We start from the raw sequence: 25,003 nt of genomic DNA, 5'->3' as shown, positions 1-25,003 counted from the left end.
TCCCCCCACTACTCAATTCCAGTTCCTGCATCTCTCTTGGGGGACAGTCAATCTTTGAAATTACATTGGCTGTCATTTGCATTGCCCCTAACCACCATCATAGCCTTTATATTACCTGCAAATAATTTTTAGTTGTTCCCCAGTCCAAATGTCGTTGACTGAACTCCTGTTGCCTGGTACCAGCAATTTCACTGTGGAACTGAGCAAGAGTAAGATAATTCTGTGTCTTTTGCCCTTCATTTGGTTGCAGTCCTACCCTATAGGCCCACCTCTACGCATCACATTACATCCGTGCTTTAAAGAAGAATCTTAAAGCGATTCTTCGTTTTCAAGGAAAAACAACAAAAAACCTCCTTCATTGCTTTGTGGTTTGAAATACAGAGGGTAAATCTGCGATTTTTTGGTATTAGTTTCATACAGTTGACTGGAAGTGTTTGTAGGGACTTCAAGCAAAATCCTTACCTAACTTCTGGCTGCATTTTCCAGCAGGAAACCCTATGAAATGACCCCAGAGACACATTTGCGTGTCTTTATCTTCATCTTTCTCTTCCACCCAACTTGCATTCCCCACCCAGGAACCCATCACATATCCCACTTCAGTGTAAGTGCAAACTCAGCCTTTCCTGAACGGTGTCAAGCTGAAGTATAGTGGTCAGTCATGGCCTCATAACAAGCAAGGTCACAAACCAAAAATGCCCACCTGGGAATATAGCAGAAGGAAGCTGAAGAACAGCTGGGTGCCTCTGGGCTCTGTCACGGCAGTAGGAGTGGATGAGAGAACAGGTCAGGAATGTAGAGAAAACACTGACTCTCTTGGTAAATCTTGTGATCCTTTCTGCTTCCGTTTTTCTGCTTCCGTTTTTTGCTTTCTGGGTGAAAAGCAGATAACAAGGAACGTTACTGGATATTCCTTCCATGCAAAGAAATGATGCACCTTTTAAAACTGGCTTTTTTTTTTTTTTTTTTTATAAAATGTTGAAATTTTAGACAAAATCTTGATGCTTTGCTGTGGTATTCTTTTCAATAGAATTTTGGACCCTGAAGTAGATTATTTGGAAAGGGCTCATAAGCAGCCAGTGAAAGGAGTTTACAAAGATTGACTGCAAGTATTTGATGATGGCCTAATCAAACACTGGATGATGGGGAATCCACTGCAGGCTGCCTAATGCCACCCATCCTAAAGTCTAGAGTAATTTTGTCTGACTTCTCCTAGATAAAATACAATCTTATGTATAGATTGTTGATTCATTTGGTGTATTCAAAGCCAACTTATGCTGCATTCTATAGCATTTTTGGTTTTGCAACTTTGAGGTTGTGATTTTTATCTCTTTATTTTGTTTTCATTTATTTTAAATCACCAAACACTGATCCTTTTTTGTGTGTGGTGGTTAATAAAGGCCTTTCCTTTCACTTAATAGCGTGAAGCTTGGAAAGGAATACATTTGAAATAACTACTAGCTCTTTTAATTATTAAAAAATGTTTGACAGTTTGTTAAGTGCAATGGATTGCTATTGGAAATGCATCGAGGAGAAAGGTACATATTTGCATTTCATGTTATATGGTTCATGTAGGCAGCAGCAGGTGAAGTGTGAGCGTTGATGAGACAGGGTGAGCACGGACAGGAAGAAAGAATGCCGAGCAGGGGTTGTCCTGGGTGAAGCCAGGCGGATTTTTCTTCCAGGACAGAGGCTTTGTGCTTTCCCAATTATATGTCTGTCATAGACCTGTAGTCCCAGAGAAGTTCCACCATTACTCTGTACTCGTAAAGCTTCTTCTTAGACTTGAAAGGGATAGAAACTCCTGTTATATTTTTATGCCAGTATTGTGCTTTCCTATATACTGATGAATATAGTAAAGCATTCTTGGAAAATGGTGCATTATGTTGATAAAATGAAGTCGTTAGGCCTGTTCAACTATATTTCCCAAAGGCAGAAGAGCTCTGATTGTTTAGACCTATGAGGCCTCTAGTTCATCACCTAGATGGAATGGATGAATCAATGTGTGATTGGCTCAGCTGAATTAAATAAACTGGTAATGATCAGAGATTCAGATGCCAAAGATCCATTTAGTGCTCATTTCCTAAGTTTGCCCATCTCCAGTGAGACTAATGAATTTGCCTTGGTTCATTTAGGAATTCCAGTGTATACCCGTTCATGACCAGGTAGCGAAGGAATATGTATAGCTCGAGGCAAGTTACTCACCTCATCACAAAACATTAAAATACATATTTTTTAAAACTTTAAAAAATTTCCTGTTTTAGCTTATATACAACACTATATTAATTTCAGTGCACAGCATAGTGTTCAGACATTTATATACCTTATGAGGGGATTCCCCATAAGTCTAGTACCCATCTGACACCATGCGTACTTACTACAGTGTAATTGACTGTATTCCCTGTGCTGTACTTTACATTCTTTTGACTATTTTTAAATAAAATACATACTTTTACAGTACATATGCTATAGGCCTCCCCCAAAATACAGCTCTTTGGTCTGTCAAGTGGACATAAAATGTTATGTCTAGCAGCAGCATTTTCCTTTAGAGATTCAAGCGTACCTCGTATTTGCATTGGTGAGAGCAGCTGGCACTCTCCACTGCAACTCAATGACTGTGCAGTGACTACACGAATTATCTTTACAAGGAAACATTAAAATAATGGTTGCCCTTTTAGGTGTTTCATAGACTTTCCCTCCTTTGAACTAAAGAACAGTGGAAAAGAGACTATCCAAACACACACACACAAAACAATAGCAAAAAGCAGGTTATTTTCCCCAAGAACTTTTTTTTCCCCCCAAAAAAAATACTTGAAGGAAATTTTTCCTTTGATTGTTGTTTGACCTTTCACTCTCAAATGTGTGTGTTTTTTCCCCTTTCTTTTTGGTGTTATTTATATAGAAATATTTCATACAGGAGAAATAAATAGATTTGATTTAATAATTTATTTACATAATATTCTTACACCTTATTTCAGATGTTTTTATGTAGAGTAAAAGGACTTGAACGCCCCTGGGTAGGCTTCAGAGAGTCTGCAGTTCCCTAAAAGTATATGAAGAATTATTTGTGTGTTGTGGGTAATGTACAGTCCTGGAGAGAAGATCAAGTTTCATCAGACTCTCCAAGTCCATGACTACAAAAATAAGAAGCATTAACTTACTGCAACCACCTGAAACACCACGATTATAGTGAGAATGGCTTCATTAGTTCCGCAGGCTGTCTTACTCCTCCCACCCCCTAGCCCCCTTTCAGTGTCCTAACGGTACTTTTTAGAATCCAAGCTTGGGCTGGTGGGTATTTGTGATGGGGGAGTTGGGAGAGTGTTGAACCTGAAGGCTGAGTTGAGCTTGAAGGTAAAATCTGTTGAAATGGAGATTCAACTGCAGTTCTAGTAAGAGTAGGAAAGGGTAAGAAGAATATAATTTATTTTGGTATAATTATATGTTCATTCTAGGACACATTCTGGCATTTTGTATAGATTATGTTAATGACACTGTATCGGCTTAAGTTACTTCTATTTTAATAATAACATGAGAGGAAGTTTGCAGATATTTTGTTTGAGAATAAGTATGTGCAGTAGCCTAATTCTTTTCTATATAGAATTATAATAACCAGTACTGCCTGCCAAAAAAAGAAGTCAACTACAACTACTTAAAATTTCAAAATACATTTAAAAAATTTTAAAAGCAAGTTAATATGTTTATAAAGACTAGGAATAGTTTCTTTTTACTTATAGTCTTACAGAAATTAAGACCAAAAAACCTACAATTTTACACAAAGCTCACTAATTGGCTGCAATGCTGGTATCCTATTGTCGTTGATTAGCAATTTGAATTATTTAAATTTAGGTTAATAAACAGAATTTTTCTATTTCCTGAATTTTCTTTTTCTGAACATGTACATTTTTTTTTAATGGAAAGCTGTCTTAGTACCGTGTGGAATGAAGCAGGTTATAGATATAAATAAATTGCTTCAAAATAATTATTCATTGATTTGGAATAAAGCGGGTTATAGACAAATAGACGTAAGTAAATTGAATCAAAATATATCATTATTGATCTTTATTCTTTAACCAAATGCAGTTTTCTGGATCATTTGTGATCACAGTCTTATAAACTAGGCACATGTCTTCTTAGCTCAGAGAAAGACAAATTACCATAGGCTGGGGGTGTAAACAACAGACGTTTCCTTCTTACAGTTCTGGAGGCTGGGAAGTCCAAGATCAAGGTTCTGGCAGCCTCGGTTCTTGGAGAAGGCCACCTTCTCATTATGTCCTTACATGGCAGAAAGGAGCCATTTTCTCAGTCCTTTAACTTTTTAAGCATTATTGTTGATAACCCTTTTTAAAACCACTATTTATATGAAACCTTCTAAGATGCTCTAAGCAATGAAGGCTCATCTGGGTTCAGGATTGGTTGCAGGTGACATACATTTCTCATTTATTTCCTGCTTTGTTTGAATGAACAATTTGCTTATTAATTTTATTTAAGTATTTTTATGTCTGAACTTTACCTTCCTGTGAGATCAAACTGTGCTGTACATCTGACAGCTGATATATTTATTGCTAAATTGCTTTTTTATATCACTAGTATTATCTAGTCATGGTTCATATATTCAAATGTATGTAATAGTATATACCCTTAAGTATATAAATAATTTTATCAATGCAAAAGAGGTAAAATCTATTCCACTTATTAATTATACCCGAATATATGGTATTTACTGTTAAATTAAACCCCGTAGCCTTAACTCCTGCTGAGATGAGAAAAGGCATAGTGATCCTTTTGTGATGAACTCTATTGAAGTCATCCTGAATTTTCATTTTTTACATTTAAAAAATAAATGATTCCACTAAAGAATAAAAAGGAAATCTGACAATTAAGTGAACTTGAAATGATTTTAGTAGCTTTGTTTTTATAATTGTATATTATGCTTTATTTGCAGGACCGTGTAAATGTGTTAGAAACGGTAAGTTGGGGCGTTTTCTTTCTCCTGTCAGAATTTCTGCCCGTCCCGGGATTTCAGAGCATTCCCCAAAGGAAGCAGTTCCAGACAACACTTCTCAAACTGTGCCTAAGATTCAAAGGGGGAAATAAGCTAAACTGTACGTGAAAGGTATGTGGATATAGACTTTTAAAATGAAAAATAGAAAAAACAAAGATGTGCCTATTTAAGTGGCCACTGGTCTCTAGTCCGATGGTGCCAAGATGTGCTGATTTATGGAAAACGTAACTAGCTGAAATGTCATCAGAACCCTGTGTATTTGTGTCTGTATTTGTCAGTCACGAAAAGGACCGATGGATAAAAAGCTGAGGGCAGAATGCAATTTGTACTTTGAAGTCCAGATATTCAATTTAATGTATTTTACATCATTTTCAACAATATCCAGATACTGAGAAAAGCTGGTAAGCCTTTTTCTCAGAGTCTTACCTGCAGGAATCTAGTATTAAGAAATAATTTTTTTAAAGCACATGAATGTAAAGAGTACATGCTTTCAATTAATTGGCCTTATTGCTTAAAGGCTTCTTGAAGGCGACGAAATGTAATTCACCATAGAAAGTCACGTTTAAAAGTAAATGTTGCCACCCTGCCATGTGGGGAAATAGCAGTATATGGAGTTGTAAGGGAGACTGGCCTGCAAGTATTGAATATTTCTATTTTGTGTTAAAAAAAACTTTAAGGAAACACACAAAATATTAAGAGTGACTTGGGACTAGTGGTGATTTTTATTTTATCTTTTTTATGTTTTCAACGAACAGGAAAAAATTAAGAAACCTTTAAACAATGAGGCCAATGAAGAATAAAATAGTTATTTTGTGAGCGTGAGGAATGGAGAGATGCTAATGGAGCACATTTTAGTCCTATGTAAACAAGTGATTTTGATTGACAGTGTCCAGACCCTCGTGGGTAAATAATCTATCCCTTAGATTTAACTGGGCCATTTGGAAAGTACACTGACCTTCTCAGTTTCAGTATGATGACATTGTAGGTGAATAAAATGTTTAGTGTTCCTCCACATATATTTTACTTAACCTTAAGGGGGTGTCTTGCCAACAGGATTTGGCTTATGAACTAAATGCGCTGTTTGAAAGTATGAACAAAAACAGAAATTTTGAGTTTGTGGACTTGAGTTCAGCGTACAGAAATGCCACTTATGCAACTTAGCAAGTCACTTGCTTTTCGATGCCTTCATCTGGAGATATGATTCTAAGTAAACTTATTATATCAGATCATGAGAACTAAAAGTATTTGTGAAAATACCTAGAACCAAACAAATGTCAGGTTATTGCTGTCATTATGTGATTGCTGTTTCTTATTGAAACATTTCAGTTATACCAACGTGTCACACGAAGCTGAAATTTACATCAGTAATAACAAAGGCCTGTCACTTTTATTAGTATTTGTCAGTCTTTTTTATTTATACAATCTCTTTACTAAAAGTACTATGGAGTAGAATTATAAACGCTTTATCCTAAGGAGTCCTTTAGGAATAAAGGTAAAAATGAAAAGTCATCACGAGAAAAATAAAATTAATTAAAGGAAGTAGGTTTTTTACAGTGGCAGCTTTCTCAAGATGGATTTAATTTGAAGTAATTAAGCAAAACCGTAAAAATGAAAACGCTCAGTAATAACGTTAACGCTCAAATATTATGAAGTCCTTTGACTTCACGGCATTATAAGGAGCAGATTTAATGCACTTGGTGGACTGTTCAGCTGGTGAAGTATTTTATAGTTCATAAAATCAGACGCCGAAAACGCCCAGAAGGTCATTTATTATTCTCGCTGCTCAGCACTTAACCCTCGGAACAGTGCGGGCGGTGTGCACGGGGGTGGGCGGCGGTTAGGGTGCACAGGGCGCTCCACGGAAAGGCCTGGAATCCCGTCGTTCCGCTGGGAGTATTTCCAGTAGATTGATTTTTAAAAGTTCAGTAACTATAGGACCTTATAAAAGATAAGATCGTCTTTTTATCATAATGAGCAACTTGATTTGTCTTGTCCCCAGTTGCCTGTGTGCTTAGGTCACAACCGTGGCCGTTTCCCCGCCTCCTCAGCGTGTCCCTTTCCCCCTTCCTTAGCAGGGGAGCTCCTTGGGTTGGAAGCTTCTACCTGCAAATGCATCCCCAGGGCCTGTCAAAAATTCCTGATACATAGCGGACAATCAATAAACGTTTGCAGAATGAAATAGTAAATACTGAACTGCATGTTTGATAAAAACCAGTATGTGAAAGTCCATTTTACTTCTCACTCCAGCACCAGCACTGAGAAACTGTAATTCAAGTATATGACTACAAAAGTGACAAAAAATGCAAAGTACCTAGGAAAAAAATCTCACAACAACCAAAAGGATGCGAGCCCTTTATAGAGAAAATCCTCTCGAACAGCCAAGGGAGTTCTGAAGAGGAAAGAGGTGGGGGGCTGCCTAGCGGACTCCCAGCCCCGCCGAAGCTGCGGAAGCTGAGGCAGCGTGGTCTAGGCCCAGGGGTGCGTCAGCAGGTCAGTAGCGAACCCAGAACAGAAGCACGTGTGCATGGAATCTGGAGGCCTGATACAACCTGCACCCCCTATCCGAGGAAAGGTGGTATTAACAAATGTCATTGAACCCCCATCTCCGATGCGAAAATGAACAAAAGCCTAAATGTGAATGGCAGAACCGTAAAACTTGAAAACAGTATAGTTTAATATCTTCACGACCTCGGGACTTTGAAGGATTTGGGAGGATGAGAGTCGGAAAGGCACTGAAAACATAGGTCATAAAGGAAAGGACTGATTTAGTACCATATTAATGTAATATTAAGAATTTCTATAAATCAAAAGATAGCATAAAAAAATGAAAAGGAAAGCTACCCTTAAAATATGTTTTGGAAGGTATAACTGACTAGCAGTTTGTATCCAAGTCAATTTGTATTTAAATCTTACTGCCAACAAAGTCATTAGAAACAGTTAACCCACATTTCTGAGAGGAAGGGAGGGAGGGAGGGAGGGAGGGGGAGAGACAGGAAAAAGAGAAGAGAGAGGAGGGAGGGGAGGGGAGGGGAGGGGAGGGGAGGGGAGGGGAGGGGAGGGGAGGGGAGGGGAGGGGAGGGGAGGGGAGGGGAGGGGAGGGGAGGGGAGGGGAGGGGAGGGGAGAGAAATAGGCAAGAATTTCAGTTAAAGAAGAAACGTGAAAACATATTCAGCTTCATCAGTGATCGGGAAACGCTAATTAACACCGCAGAGAATTGTCATTTCCTTAAACTGTATGATTGTAGCTTGTGTACTCTTTTATATCTATGACCCATTTCACTAAAAAACAAATGGAAGGAATTTGAAATATGTAACACAACTTTAAAAAAAATTTTACAGCAAGATGATTGATGCTGTCCCTGGTGATTAGGGCTCGGCCTTCAGACCAGGGTAGCATGTCCCCAGGCGGTGCCAGGGCCTTCCAAGGGGTATTCAGAAGCAGATCGCTTTAAGAGAATTGCTTTTTACATCCTTAGCGTCCACATGCACTTTCTCCGAAAATATCTCTGCTGTGAGGGGCCTTGTTACATTTCATAATCTATTCCCGCTTCACAAAAGAAAGGCCTTCTCACCTCTCCAGGGCCCCAGGATGGCAAATTCCCCTACACTTCTACCTCGGGTGCCAGACAGGAGGCGCTTTAAGATTTTGGTGCCTTCCGGTCCTCCTTTAACCAAGCCACTAAGGTAAAGCTTCTTGTCCTCGGGCATATATGTGTAATGTTTGTATTGATTTGAGAGAGAGAGGAAGGGAAGGGGAGAGAGACAGACAGAGACAGACATCGATGTGAGAAACACTCAGTTGCCTCCCACATGCACACTGACTGGGTGTTGAGCCCACAACCTGGGCATGTGCCCTGACTGGGAATAGAACTGGCGACCCTTTGGTGCAACCGAGTCACACCGGCCAGGGGGAATACATATATTTTTTATAAGAACAAAGAGTTGTGTTAGACATATGGGGATGCTCTAAAATTGACATATGTTGTTAATTGGTGTTGAAAGGGAGTAATGACAATTTTTATTTAATTAGCTAACCTTCTACCCCCCTAGTATAGTCAGAGAATATATAGCTCCAGAAAACAAAACTAAGAAGTGTTGGGAAGACGTCATTGAAAGCAGCAGTGTTTTATTTCATCCAGGTGACAAATTCTGACCTGGCCCCATGCCTTATCTATTTATCTGTCTTAGAAGTATAATCCACAAGTGAGACCATGGTCACAGGGGCACATCAACACGCTTTATCAAACCAGAAAATGAAGTTAGACTACTTTCTGCCGGAAAGTAGTCTGATTTGGCTGGTTGGTTTGCCAGTGAGGACTGGCTTTGTCAATCTGCAGTTCTAAGGTTTGGATGAAAATATGTTTATTTGCCCTGGCTGGGTGGCTCAGCTGGTTGGAGCGTTGTCCCGTACACCAAAAAGGCTGTGGCCACGTGGGAGGCAACTGATAGATGTTCCTCTCTCACATTGATGTTTCTCTCCCTTTTTCCCTTTGTCTCTCTCTAAACTCAATAAAAACATATCCTCAGGTGAGGATTAAAAGAATAAGAAAGAAAATATATTTAATGTAATATCAAATAAATGTATTAAAATGTTTATGCTGATAAAATGGTATTAAAATTACCAAGATTTATATTTTCCTCTGTTCTTTTTAAAAATTTTCTTATTGCCGACTCTGCTGCGCATGCCCCCATTTCCCCTCCTTTGCCCACCTCCACGCAGCCCCCCTGCCCTCCCCACAGTGTTGCCTGTGTCCTTGGGCTCTGCAGATGTGTTCTTACGAGGTGCCTGGAGGTGAAAGAACAGTTATTGTCGTTTGACAGGTCTTGGTAAATAAAGTCTTTTTGATACACTTTCCAGAAACAGAAAGTGAATGACTTTAATAACTACATTACAGTCCTTTGGCAGGCCTAGTGGTTTCTAATTCTTTGCTTTCAACAAAATTGAAGGGAGGGCCTAAATGAGCTAATAGATCATTAAAATTAATTTTTGATGACAGATCACTATGTAATCTTTGCATAAAGCTAGGAAGGCATTCAAGAAATTGAGTGACATTGTTATAACAGATCTATTTTTATTCTCATGTACGTTTTATGTGAATAAGATTCTCAGTGATTAAATCTATAGAAACAAAAAATGTATGTGAAAGGGAACTGTCGTCTTTAAGCAAAAATTAGCATTTACTGTGGGTACATGGGCTAATTCCGTGCAGGAGAGCAGGAAGCCGCATCCATTCCGTTAGGGTATACTTCTGGGAAATTTGGGTGTGTGTTTTAACATTTACATTTAATAATTTTTCTCAACATTTATTACCTAGCATTAATTTTAATGATAAATTAATCCATAAAAATTGTACAGCACTTAGAGCATTATTGCCATAGGGAGTTTTAAAAATCAGTTTTTCTCTGTGTATATACCTTTTTTTTTTTTTTTTTTTTACAGAGGAGAATGTGGCATAATAAGATAGCCAATAAAAAGTCTTGCAAGCATAAATATATTTTATATTAGAATAAAAGTCTATAAGAGGAAAAGATTGGAAATAAATTCAAAGGGAAAAGGGACAAGATAAAATTTCTGTCTTTAAAAGAGGGTCTTAGTTATTTTCTAAGTGGATAAATGGTAATAACATATTACTGAACTATTTAAAATGCACCGAGGAAGTTCATATGAGTGATATGAGAGTTTTACTTGAAAATATCAATATTTACAGCATTACGGAAATGTCATCCTTTGCAACTACCTGAACTTATGATGAAAACATTTAGACAACTTAAAAATGGGGGGGGGGGCAGCCGGGGAGGAACAAGGGAGATGCAGTTTGAAAAACTAGGTAATATCTATTCCAATATTTGAAAACCATTGACTTAGAGCAAATGTGTAATTATATATTTGTAATTTGTCAGTGCTTAATCAGCTCCTCAGAACAAAGTTACTTAAAACAATCTGATGTTCTACATTTTCAGTGTATACTTACAGAGATAATATTACTTATGGGATAAATGCTAACCTGTAGCTATATGGAGAAAAGCATGCATAAATTTGCCTGTGTTGAGAAAAATTACAAAGCACTGGAAAACTTTTAGAACTATGATTTTTATTTTAGAAAACCCATTAGAGTCTTTGCACATCTCTAAAGGATTCCTTCGGCTAATGTCAGCGGGAGCAGGTTTGGCCTGTGCACGCCAGCTGCCTGCAGGATCTCGGGAGGGCGGGAGTGTGCCGGGCCTCTGTGGAGGTTACTAAGTAGCTGCCCTTAGAACAGACAGTGGCTGTTGGGGTTTTTATTTTTAGTTTGCTTTCCTTCCCACCCTGGATCTAGCTACCAGTTGCGCCTCATCCTAGTACACGTGCAGTGTGCTCTGCGGGGACAGGAGTTATTGAAGGGCCATTATTCTCTGTTAGGACACTAAGTACTGCTCTGGGGCACTTACGGGTACATGGACCCAATAGAGTTAATGTACTTGCTGCAGTGTCCCCATTACGCTCAGGAAATAACTGGCTTGAGTATGTAAATCTGGCCCAATAACCGTTAATTATTTGCACTGCCTCTTCGACGTATTTGTACAAATCTTGAAGCTAAGTAAAACTTGCCTTTATCTCTTTATAAAGCCAGAACCTACTGTTTCAAAACCAGAGATCAAGTTAGGTTCATTTTGACTTTGCCAAGGCTGCTTGCTTCTCATTGAGGTTCCTGAGCGGTTCGGTCAGGTTGGCTTGCCACCAAATAAAACGCAGTGTGCTCTGTACAGTTTTGACCCAGAATCAGGTGAATCTCAGCAGTCTTGGCTGGGCTACATTGTAAAATTTTGGATTCGTTCGAACTTGACACTTCCTGGGAACCCATTCAAACTGAAACCGGAAAAGGGTTTTGCACAAACCCTGTCCTGCCCGCCCTGCCAAGTTTCCCACTGCTCCAGTGTTAGCCTACCTTCTGTATATGCGCAGCGAGGGCGAGCGGGGTATCCTCATGAATCTCTCATGAGGGACCTTGGTTGCAACAAGCTGGACATTCTCCTTCGCCACCTTGTCCCGAAGCACAGAGCCTGTATTCTGTGTTAGTATTAAAATGTGTATGTTTTCCAATAATGGTGTCATCTTCAAAGGGTTAAATTTCTACACCAGGACCGTGCTTACAGTCATAGGAAGAAAATTTTACTAAAACAAGTAGGCTCTTTATTCAGAGTTGCAACCTTGTGGCAAAGGGTGATGACCAATGAAAAAATGTAAGACTTACTTCAGCCTGCAAAACTGGTTTCTGACAGCCCTGTCCAATCTTTCATAAACATGGTGACACAGGGAAGGTATCACTGAGAAATTACATAATGAATGTGGCTTCCCTAGCAGATGGATTTAGTATTATTGAATTGTTCATGTTTGGAGGTCAGACTGACAGCTTCATATTTGATGCTGATAAGTAGTCCTACTGCCTGTCTAACTGCCTTGCTTGATAATGTATTTTAATATTTCTGCTCTAAACACTATCAGTAACGTGATGCATTCTCTGGGTGAAAAGCTCTTACTTTGTATTGTGAAGATAATATAAGTGTATATTATAAAACAATGAAAGTATCTTTCTGAAAAATATTATATATGTAAGAAATGTTTTCTGTTCTCTTTAAGGGAGAATATCTGAGTGAAATCTAAGTAATTGTGTATTAAGTTGTTTTTTAAGATCCTAACTTAACTATAAAACAAAATATCAGTATTACACCCTCAATATGCATATAGTTGGTGGGAAGAGTGTATGTTACACAGTTTTGAGGTAGCCTTTAAATGAAAAGCTGATTTGGGGAATTTTCAATGTGTGCATCTTATTTTAATGAATTACATATAAATTTCAGTTGAAAATTATTATTATATGCCTAGTTTAAAAAGATGGTGATATGGTAAAAATAGTACCTGATTGTGAGTTAGAAAAGCCAGGTTCTGGTCATATCTCTACCATAGCCAGGCACATGACCCTGGGAAGTTGCTTAAACTCTCTACATTTTCTTTTCTTTTTTTTTTTTTTAATGATTGGGCTGGGCTAGGTGATATTTAAAAGGCCCTCTCCCTAATAGGCTATCGTCTAATCTAGGAGGAACATCTGATCTTCACAGAATTTCCACTCTGCCAATGGTTGCTCTCAACTGCTTTAATCATATAATATTATATAACAGATACTTGTTGCATCCCTACCATGTCTCAATAGTGTCCTAGGGCATGGCAGTTTAGGTCCCTGCTGCCATGGATCTCACATTTCAGGTAATGTTACAGTTTGAAGGATTCTTAGAGATTCTTGTGAAAAGCCCTCACCCTATAGGTGACAAGTCTGGAGGCCAGAGTATTTCTTGAATTGCCAAGTGTGGCAAAACTTGGGCTAGAATTCAAGTGTCCTCATTAGGGACACAGTGTTCCTTTCACTCTACACATTCCGCTTGTGACTGGTGAGAGTAATGGAGACATAAGCAAGGAACACTGTACAAGTGTCTAGTGAATGATACCAAGGGAAGAGGAAGGTAATTAGCAACCAGATTCCGTATTTACCTCGAGCAGGACAAGAAGTAGAGGCATGAAGGACACTGACATTCTTGGACCCTATTTAGAACTGTCGGAACGTCCCCTCAATGTAATGGCTCGTGGAGACCATAAAGCCACTTTGATCTGGCTCCTGCATGTTGATGTGAAGAGTTGGCGTGCCCCTAGGTTGCACTACTAGCTCTGTCTTGAGCTTGCTCAGTGATATTAAATGCCTCAGTTGATCTTTTTTTTTTTTTAATTCATCTGCATACCTGTTCTAATTCCACTTACACAGTGTTTATAAAGTTTAAGGGCTTTCAATAAACTTTGATCTCAGATGAAAGGCTAGGGAGAATATAAATTGTCACTATAGCACTATTAATATAAATATCCCAAGTAGTCTTGTGTTAATATTAACATTAGTAAATGATTTAGCCTATCATTGCCCCCAATTACAGTGTATTTAAACATCAAAGAGTAAAAGGCCAAACCATCAAAATAGCCCTTCCCTTCCCACTGTTCTCTTCAGGCTCTGTTCTTAATTGTTTCGCGCAGCTGGTGTTCCATAAATGATTTTCTAGAGCTGCTTCAGTGCTTTCCTCTCCTCGCATCTCACTCTCTCCGGCATCCACAGCGGAGGCCAGGGGAGCATCCTTGGCTGGCGCGCTTCATTGTCCTCAGACATTAAGCATATGCGCACATTAGTCCCGACTCTGACTTAAAACCCTTGGGTCCTGGGAAGCGCTCCCTTTACGTCTTCTCGGAGAGCTGCCTGGTTTCGTCTTTACTCCTTAGTTCTCGGAACTCGCTTTGCTTGGTAATACCTCAGAGCTCCTCCTGAGACATCCTTTGTCCTTGAAGAAGAGGGCATTTGTTCCCAGACATGTGGGGGTCGAGTGGGAGGATTAGTGAACGCCGTAGTTCCTAGAGAATGATCTGGACTTGGCGGCCTGGGAGTCAGAAGACCTGGTTGTGAGTCCTGACACTGCAACATGGGCAACTCACTCACCTCTCTGAGCCTCATTTCTGTTATCTCTGAAATGGGCCCAGTACTTGAGATAGTGGATGGGAAAGTCATCTTCTAATTTTTAAAAATTAAAAATTCTCCCCCTTAGGTGTGCATCACCTTCACTGGAAGGTTTTGCCTCATTACTCCGGACGTGTTGAATTTTCACCCTAATTTTGCCACAATGGTTATGTGTCTTGGCACTCTCTGTTTCACAGCTTTTACCTCCAAAAGTCAATTCACATGTTTCAAGTTGAGGCTCTGAGAAATTTAGACTTGCAGTCCTTATTTAGCAATCCTAATAATTTCAGTTCACCACACTCCCACTCCAGGTTCAGTTGACCTGGGCTAAGTCCCAGTATTTTTTAAAGCTTCTCAGATCATTGAAATGAGAAGTCATGGTTGAGAATCACTGAGCTCGGTCATCTTCTCTCTGCCTTTTAGGAAGGACCATCCCCTAGAGCCTGTTACTCCTTCATGTCTGTTGAATTTAGTGGTGTTTATTTCCGGTGAATTAATTTCTTGACATTTCGGCTGATACCATTGTGTATTCTGTCCCCAGTATTTTTTTTCTTCTAATCTATCAAAACAACAGTTGTAAGATTCTTCCTCAAACATTTTCCTTAATATTTCAAGAATCTAGGGTGCTTAATTTTAGCATCTTATTAAAACTTAAAATTTCTTATACCTAACTTTAAAGGCACATTTGCCCAGTCATGAATTCACCACATCACTAATCCTCTGATTTTAATAAATTGACCAATTTACAAAAACAGTGTCTTTGGATACTATGTGAATAGTTACAAAAACAAATAAGTTGTTTTGTAAATCAGTCATATATTGGATAAATTGGCTGTTTAGTAGATTTGCTTTTGGTGTGTTGACTAAGATTATGCAAACTACCCGACTCCCTCAGCTCTCCTTTCTCATCTCTCCTCTGCTACTTCTGTGTTAACCCGCTCTGTACCAGCACTCCTACACTTTATTCATTTCTCCACTCAACATGTGACGACCAGCTACTCCGTGCAAAGGACAAAGTACGGAGCATAGCTCCTCTAGCAAGGCCGTGTTGGACAAGTACGCCATGAACTCTCAGACTTCATCTCACACCCCCAAAAGTGGTTTAGGAGGGCTCACAGAGGAGAAATTTGATGCTACAAAGATGAAGAGGGTTTTAGAGGCGATGGAAAAGGCAAAGAAAGAGCTTTTAAGGGTGGTTTAATCTTCAGTATACCCTAAGGTCAACTGGACACAGTCTTGGTTTTTTAATTTCTTTTGGTAAGGGTCACTTTTATTTTAACTTTATTCTTTTTCTTTAAGATCTCTCAAAGAACAAAGAGAATTTTTCCTTTTTTAAAATAGGAAAAAACTCATTCTGTCTTGCAAAATCCATATGGGTCTATTGAACCCTATTACAAACTTGAGGTAAATAATGGATCTTGATGATCTTCTTTTCTTGAAACATTTTCTTATTTTGTCACCCTAGAAATTATTTCATTGTTATCCATCAATTGTTTTGAACTATGCTAGATAAGAATAAAATAATATGAAAATGAAGGCATAATGGAATCACATAGAAGGTCCTTACGGCAAATGAACTATTATATAATGTTTCAGTTTTCTTACCGTGTAGTCCAGTGTATATCAAGAACTGAAGAGTCAGATTTTACCCTACTTGCAAGTTACCAAGTTTGCTGGCCACACTTTTGTGGGTGCTGGCGAAGACACAAGACAAAGACTTCATTGTTCATAGGACAGCTTGCCCCATGAGCTACATGTTTGCATTGGTTCCCTTTGCTCCCCAAGTCCTGTAGGGCCAATGTGGGGATGAGTCCAGATGGTGTTGCACACACAGTGGATTTGTGTTGTATGTGAAGAGTCCTGAGTTTATGCAACCCCTGATTTTATAAAGGGAGCTGCAGAAAACCCTACCCAGCCTTTGCTCCAGGCAGAGTCACTATCTCTGTTTTCCAAGTCCGTTTGCTGTACAAACATCCTGAGCAGCTATTCTGGGACAAAAGCTATCGCAAGACATCTAGCAATGGAGTAGTACCTTCCAACAAAACATTGTATTATCTTGCAAGAAGAAGTTTTAAAATCTTTTTCATCATTATTACTTTTATTGAACTCAGATTGAGAATTCAGAATTTCTCATTTTCTCCCATAATGACAAAGAAAAGGAAACTGACAGAGAAAGACATTTCACAGTTATTAGACGAATCAGAAGATGAATATAAAGAGACAGGCAGTGGTACCCTAGATACTAATGATGATGGTGAAATTGGTTATATAAGCAAAAAGTCAGATTGTGAGTCTTCAGATGATAATGTCCTAGATGAATTTTTGCAAACTCAAGAATCAGTGAATGAACTATATTTCTGAGAACAAAGGGGAAATTGGGAACTCTCACCCAGTTAGCTATTCAACAACAAGGACTTCATCATGCAGTATTTTGCAATAAGAACCTGAACCGGCCCATTTGGCTAACAGAATGTGGGACAGCATTCTTTCGTCCTTTGTTATGTTTGCACACCAAAATTAACTTCATAGGGTTTCTAAGTGGGCAGATATCTAAATCAGATTGTATAAAAATGTGATTGGAAAGAAAAGATGATATAGCAGTGATAATTTCCATTAGATCAATTATGCTTATAAATCTAAAAAGTGAAAAATTTGCAGTCATGCAGTAAAGAAGATGGCCTTACCAATTTAAAAATATTAGGAGCTGTCACAGTTTTAGAAATACTGTGTTTTGAAAATGCAAGTGCAAGAAGTACGAACCAGAAGTGATAATAAACTAGAAATCATTGGAAACATATTTGAAGTCTGGAATCAGTATTTACAAGACGAGTATTTTCCGGAATTGTGAATGACAGTTACTCAGCATTCATACTTTCCAAACCAGGAGGATATATAATATGCTTAAATTCTCACTAAAATTTCTAATAAAGTTATTTTTTAGTCTCTATTTTTCTCTAAATTATTTATCAGCAGCACAAATATTTTTTTAAACTCCATCCATTGGACCAGAATAATAAATGCTGACTAATCATCCCAATATATTACAAATTAAGCAAAAGCACACTGTTGTGTTCCAAGATCTGGGAGCAAACTGTCATTCTGTATCCCCACTTTTTGTTTGTGTTATGCTGTTTGTTTTTGTTACAAATGAATCTCCTGTGGTTCCCACAGTTTGCAAGTTACAGTTAACTTCAGGTGATAGTACCATAAATTTGATAGGCCCAGCTTTCACTATCAACAGACATCTTGTTTGCATCCCCAGGAAGCTCTTTAAAGCGCTGGATTGCCTGAGTCTGAGGGAGAGAGCATATTTACTGCAGGTGGGCCTCTGCATGACTTTGAGATACGTACCTATGTCTGCATCTTCTTAGAAATAATACAGAGCAGCCCGGCCCGCCGTGGCTCAGCGGATGAGCATCGACCTAGGACCCAGGCGATCGCGGTTTGATTCCCAGTCAGGGCACAGGCCCGGGTTGCAGGCTCGATCCCCAGTCGGGGGCGTGCAGGAGGCAGTCGATCAATGACCCTCTCATCATTGATGTTTCTCTCTCTCTCCCTTCGTCTCTCTGAACTCAATAAAGATATATTTTTAAAAAAGAAAAAAACATAATACAGAGCAAAGCTCTCACCTTTGGCCTCCAGCTGAAGTTTGGTGATGGGGGGATGGGGGGAAATGGGAGGGAAAACAGTATAAAAGACTTCAATTTTAGTCTTTCTAATTGGTACTTCTAATGAAGTTTTGTCCTAGACTATCCCAAGAAATGTGGGGAGCAGGAGTCCTCATGTAATTCAGTCTTACTGTCGCCAGTTCATTATCTCAGAATGTATCCCACCCCACACACCCAGATTCACTCGGCAGCATGTGGGATCATTCCCAGATCACATGCAAGTGATCCGATCTTTCACATTAGCAAATTTTAAAGTAGCAGTGCATGTATGAAGTTACTGGGTGACTGAGAAGCAATTGTAGTATCAAATATATTCAGTATTTATTGAGTAGTTCTTATGTGTTAGTTCCACAGATACAAAGAGCAGTAAGGCATAATCCCTCTACTTAAAATGTCCCAGTTAAATGGGGGAAAGGCAGTTAATGAAAAATTACAGTGTAATATCTATATATCGTGCTGTTGCCTTAATAATTTATTTTCATTCAGGAACCAAAAGAATATGCTTGATCTAAACGTGGTCAGCTTTAGCACGATGAAGTCTGAGGGAGTGATATTACAGTTTGATTTGCACACAGCAGGTGCTTAGTCACTGCTTGTTGAATAAAGGAAAGACAGACGGAACATCCTGTCCAGTTTCTGTGTAAGCGCGGAGTAGTCCTGCCTAATTTCTGGAGTATTGCATGTTTTCTAGTTCTCGTAACGTACTTTAAATATCCAAAGTCATATGGTTTTGTCTATCTTTTTCTTTATGTTTCTAATAAAGGCTACAGAACTGGCTCATTTTAGTTGTTAAAATGAAGTAGGGCAGGGAGCCTCAGTTCAAAATTTCAAATTGTTTTGGCAAGACCAGCTCCTTTTTTACTAACCACCAGGGCACAAAGCTTCATTGTTGTCCAGCTGAATGAATGCTTGGCTTTCGTTTAGAAAAAAGAAGAGAAAGCTTTCTAGCAATCGAAGTTTCAGAAAAACAGTTGGTTGTGGCAAATGTCCGGTGAATCTGCTCACCAAATAGTACTGTCAGCTGGCTTTCCCCACTGGCTTTCATGGCCCGCCCTTCTCAGCCATGGCTAAAAGCTCAGAAACTGGCTCACTTTACTCAAATATACTGCATGTGCTCCCCCGTCCCCTTGCCCTTCTGTTCAGCCGTTCCGGACGTACCTTCACAGAGCAACTCACATACTTAAATTCAATTTTAGTGAGCCGTCTACCAAATGTGTTGCTGCAGCTTCAGATTATTGGTTCTTTGAACGAGTGTGGCCTGGCGGCTGGGACCCTTAGCAGGTAGTTCAGTCGAATTTTCAACGGCATTGAAACATTCTCCATAGTCACTGCTTGGCAGCGGCCGGCCAGGAAGATTCTTTGTAGAAGATCCAGAGGAGTGTTTCTAAGCGTTCAAAAGAGGATTGATTATGAAGCAGACTGTGAGTACAGGCAGATTGCATCTCAGTCACGTTTGAATGAAACCTCAAAGCCGCACTGATAAGAATAAAATCCCTGCCCGATTCCCATTTAGATGTGATGTGCCCGTCGCCAGAAACGCATCCCTGGGGGGGATTCACTGCTCGCACGCCGCTCGGCTCCAGGGGCCGTGTGTGGGGAAGGAAACGGTTAATTTGTCCTGTCACTCTCCAGGGCACGGGCATCTTGGAGAAAGGAGCAGCCCCTCGTTTAGTTTCCAGGACTGGAAGGTTAACCAGGCCGCCTCAGCGAGGTGCTGTCCAGTAAGCCAGCCTGGACCCGCCTCGGCCAGGACGGGGTCTCCTCTCAGTGCCCCTCGGGCCTGGGACGCATGTGACCTGAGGCGAGGGCGGTGGCCTCCCTGTGGGTGTCTTGACGCCTTGGGGCCAGGGCTTTGCAGTGTTTGGGACGCAACTGGCATTTCCAGTGTCCGCCTGAGGCCGGTCCCTGTCCCTGCGCCTGCAGATTCCCCTCCCATCTCCCCCCCCCATTTCGAGGCAACCCTACATTCCCTCACACTTCTTCCAGTTATTTCTTATTGCTATTATTATTCAATCCTGAGTCTATTTGGAAACATCCTCTGTCCCTCGAAACAGTTTTTAAGTTCTACCTTTAAAAAATAATTTGTGCTATATTTTTCTTCTCACATGTCTACCCTCTGAGTGTGTCTGTATTGATCGTTGTGTTGAGAAGGTTTTGTGCCTGAAACTGGAACCTGTTGGGTGTGATAGGAAGTCCTCGGCGCTGGGAATACCGGGGAAATACAGCCCTGCCCCCGAGGACGTCGCTGTCTCCTGGAGGGGACAAGTAAGCGCACAGCTGGGGGACGGCCAGGCGCGGGGGGCGACCCGTTGGAGCCCAGGAAGCGCTGAGGATGCCTCCCGACTGGGGAGCTGTACAGAGCAGGCGCCCGGGTCGGCTCGGGGGTCACAGCCGAGCTCGGGCTCCCCGCGCCCCACCCGCCCCGCGCTGCGTGCGCCGTGTGTTTGGTCCCCTGGGCCGCTGCGCTGTGGGTGGCCTTGGAACCCCTGCTTACAGATGAGGCAGCGGAGCCCCGCCGCACGGGTGTCCCGGAGCCTCTCGAGGGACACGTAGCCAGTCGGTGACTAAACTAGGATTCCTCCTCCGGCCTGCCTGCTACGAGCCGTGCTGCTCGCTGACATGCTGGGGGAGGTGTGACCAAGCCAGGCCTGGCGCGGGGAGCACCCGCGAGCTGACCCAGACCATGCCCGGAGCAGTGTCCGCGCAGAGCAGGCGTTTCGTCAGTGTGTGCAGGCTGCATGATCGAATGAAACCTCTCCTGCGTGGAGTAACTCATTCGTTCACTCAGGAAGCAGTAGGATCTCCTTTAGGGAGGCACTGTGTGAGCGAGACGGACATTCCCGCCCTCCTGATGCTTACCGCCAGTGCCAACCGACACTAATCAAATAACCACACAAATAAATGTGGCATCGGTACTCTGGAAAGTGTTACAAAGGGAAGTCTCATGCTGCAGTGGGAGGGCTTGCTTGACTTCTGCCTTCGCTGAAGAAGTGAGGAAAGATAGTAAAAGTTAACCAGTCACTTAAGATTTATACATTTCATTAGATGTAAATCTTACATTTAAAAATAAATATTCAAGTGGAGTTAATGATATGCATGCTGAAATCTTTAGGAAAAAGTGTACTAATGTATCCAAAAAATAGTTCAGTTAATGGATAGATGTAGGGATAGATGGATGGATTAATGTGTGATAAAGTAAATATAACAAAATGTTAATAGTGGAATCTAGGTGGTAGGTATATGGGTGTTCTCTGTAAATTTCTTTCAGATTTCCTGTGTACTTGAAAATGCTCATGTTGAGCTTAGGGAGTTTTAACCAGATAAGGAGACTAAAAAGTAATTTATGTTCCATTACGCTTGTTTTTTTGTTTTGGATGACATCTGTAGAACAGCAAGTAAGTTTCTAAATATTGGTTACAGTGTTAAGTTTGCCATGTTTCTACTTTATACTCTGTTAACTAATTTTTATTAGCTATAATTTTAGATCATCACTCACCTCCCCTCTGTATTTGAGAGTTACTAGAGTTGATAGTACCTCATGGAACCAGCGTTCTTTTAATACCTGCTGTTTGGAAAGTACGTGCCAATTTTCAGTACACTTTCACATTCACGCTCTTACTTGGTAATGACAACTATCCTGTGGGCATGGACTAATAAAGACCATCGTGACTTCTCATTTTGCGAATGAATGAGTGAATGAATGAATGAATGAATGAGGCTGAAGCTTAGCAGGGAAGGGAAAAGTGATATTCCCCAAACCACAAAATGCAAGTAAGTAGCATTTCTGGGACTGTGCCTGTCCACAGGCAGGCGTGCGGATTCCAGTTCAGCATACCGTCCACCCCAGAACTCACGTCTGGGACCAGTACGTTCAGAAGCATCGTTTCCCTACCTGCCACCTTAGCAGAACTTGCTAAACTCGGTCTCCTCCAGGAAACCCTTGCGTATACTGTTTGCCATTATTAACAGGCAGTCATATTTTGGGGGCAAATGTTTTTAAATATCTTTCTTTGTGAGCATGTTTTATTTTCCTTTTGAAGAAATTTCTGTGAGTGATTCCACAGAAATTAGATTGTGGCTCTCACGACGCTCCTCTCTGTAGACCAATTGTAAGCGCCTAACCCATTGGTCAGTAGGCGGAGAGCACTAAACTAGGCCTCATTTTTCTTGAGACATTGTTTTTCCTTTATGTTAGGGAGTGGCAAGAAAAATGTTTCAAGAGGGAATCTCAGATGTCTCATGGAGAAGAGATATGTATCTTTACTCCTTCTGTGCTCCTTTCTCCTTCAACTCATTCATTCAAAAAATTCCCCAAATTAAGCTAACAATAAGGCCATGAGTTGTCTATAACTTATAATTTGGTTATGTGTAAAAATTAGAAAGCAATCATCTGGAATGGCCAGCTCTGTATAGTTCATGTAGTTTATCACTTTAAGAAGTTATTATGAATGAGATAAAATGCCTTGAAAACCTTTATCTAAGTTTTCCAATGAAGATAAGCTGCCCACAAATTTTATAAATGTTTGCTTTTTAAAAGAGATTTATATACCACATTTGACTAGAATTATGTCGTATGAAGACAAATAGAATTTGTTGACAAAAATTCTTCTGTGTTTTAGCTCAAATATAGTCACTGATACCATGTTGCTGCATTAACTGGTGTTTTATTTAGTAAGCCTTATGCATCTCTTAGCCCAAGATGCATGTAAACACTTCTAAGTGGGTGTCTGATCTTTAGAACTCTCTTAAAGTGCACAGTCTAGAAATAGAAGATTTTGCTGATTCTCCAGGGAACCCACACACCTCGAGCCCTGGGGCTGTCTGAAGGATGCGCATCAGCAAAGTGTCTTTGCCATCCTGTTCTTGCTACTGTTCAGTTTGGTCCCAGTGAGTGTCTTACACAGTTTGGATGAAAAGATCGCCCTGTGCAGCCAGTACAGCTGTGCTGGATACAGTCACCACAGCGAAAAGTCAGACAGTCTGTCCTGTTCATGATCTCACCCTTCCTCTCCTTGAAACTTGTTTACTCAGGTCCTTTTACCATCTTTCAGCCATTTGTCAAGAAAGTTTTGCAGTGGATCTCCTTCCAAATGAAATAGAATTGCATTTTTGAACCCAAATAAACTGCTCCATAGCCTTGTTTATTTAATATCTGTGTAGTGCCAAAAATGCACACACTTTAAAATAAAAATATAGACAGCATCTTCTTTATCGTCTAAACCTCAAAACATATGATTCCAATAGCACTATAAGAAAATAGCAGTTGTTACATGTTCATAAGAAAATAAACACATGCATTTTTACAAAAAGAAGTGTATTTAACTAAAATATTCCTATGGTTAAATCCATTTCTTAGGCTTTCTCTACAAGAAACGAGAATCTAAGAATTGCAGTGAAACCCCATTCTCGTTCCCAGTTGCTGCCACTTGTGTTGCCATGCTGTGTCATTCAGTGTCCCTGCAGCCTGAAACAAAGGGACAACTGGCGAAAAATACACTGCGGACCAGTGCAGACGGCCCGAGTCCACGCGTGTGTGTGGAAGATTTTGGGATAGTGCCAGCTTGTTCTTTGCCTTTTCAATAGACACCTAAACACACGTGGAGGTGTAAGGGCCACGGGGCTAATAGACAGGATTTCTGAGCTTCACTGCTGTTTCCAGCACTTGATCTTGCCCTCAGTCTAGAGAAAATAAATGCAACAGCAAACGTTTGCTTTTGGGTTTTTAATAAAGAGGCCAAGATTCAGTCGGTGGTTCAGAACGTGGTAACTCTGCCTTTGTCTTTATTCAGCCAAAATTTATCGAAGCCCCTGTGGCCAGGTAGTGCGCTATACTAATGCTAAATATTACAAAAGAGGAAAGAAAAGACGGTGTTAGTATCATAAAACTCAATCTCATGCTGTTTCCTCTAATAGAAAGAATGTGCGTGTATACTCCTGGGTGACGGTCTTGAGCACAGATTCCTTAGCACTGGCAACGTGAAATTCTTCTGGATTCATCTTAAAACTTCTCTCCTGGAAATAAGTCCGTGAAGGACGGATCTCCAGCACTCTAGGTGCTGGGAGTTAAGACCCGGAGAGGGATCGGGAGTTACCCAAAGCACTCACTGTTACAGCTTCTGGGTTGCTGTCCTGTTTAGCCCGTGACTTACCACAAAAAATATTATATGATAAGGAAACTGTCACATCTCCATCAGAAAACTCTGGACCCTCATCAGAGTTTTGCTAGCTCGTGGCTGCGAGGAGGCTATTCAGTTGCCTCGTCTGTATGAGGGGACAGCAACAGGATCTACACCAAGGGCAGCGGGAGGATTAATGAATATGTGCAAAATCGAATTTCAGTTCTATGGCTTAGTTTTCATTATGCTACAGTAGGGAAAGAGGTCATTTACTTATTTTAATAACAAAGTGGCCCTGGCTGGCGTGGCTCAGTTGGTTGCTCGTCGCCCTGTGCACCGAAAGGTCGCCGGTTCAGTTCCCATCAGGGCAGGAGCCCGGTGCATACGGGAGGCAGCCAATCGGTCTCTCTCTCTCTCTCTCTCTCTCTCCTGGTTCCTTCCTCTCTCAAATCAATAAAAACATTTTTTAAAAAACGAGATTAACATATTTAACCCCGGTTCAGAGGGTCACTCCCAAATTTGAAAAATTATGGGATAAAAAGGGGAAATAAAGTTTTAAAATGACAAGCCTATTAGAATTATTGTTTATGAAAATTTTACTCAAGGCATAAGGTTTGCTCTAAAATCACCATGGCATTGACTTGTATAATATTGTTCAAGGGCCAAGGTAATTCTTGAGGAAATGCGGAGTTT

The 25,003-nt window shown here is 40.4% G+C and overlaps 1 protein-coding gene across 7 annotated transcripts in view; it reads left to right on the top strand.

Moving 5' to 3' along the window:
• The window catches only part of CEP128 (centrosomal protein 128), a 289,186-nt gene that overhangs the window by 238,338 nt on the left and 25,845 nt on the right, over positions 1–25,003 (top strand). For 4 of the 7 annotated variants that reach the window (XM_081118224.1, XM_081118225.1, XM_081118227.1 and 1 more), the window contains one exon: positions 4,943–4,966. The exons of 2 other annotated variants lie outside the window; for them this stretch is intronic. In XM_081118224.1, coding sequence (XP_080974350.1) covers positions 4,943–4,966 — 24 coding nt within the window. Of the gene's footprint in view, positions 1–4,942; positions 4,967–4,997; positions 5,114–25,003 lie in introns of all 7 variants that reach the window. One more of the 7 variants, XM_081118230.1, reaches the window with a different exon arrangement.

The sequence above is a fragment of the Miniopterus schreibersii genome, assembly GCF_964146895.1.
Source record: "Miniopterus schreibersii genome assembly, chromosome: 1".
Classification (NCBI taxonomy): Eukaryota; Metazoa; Chordata; class Mammalia; order Chiroptera; family Miniopteridae; genus Miniopterus; species Miniopterus schreibersii.
This window is presented reverse-complemented; position numbering and strand designations above follow the sequence as displayed.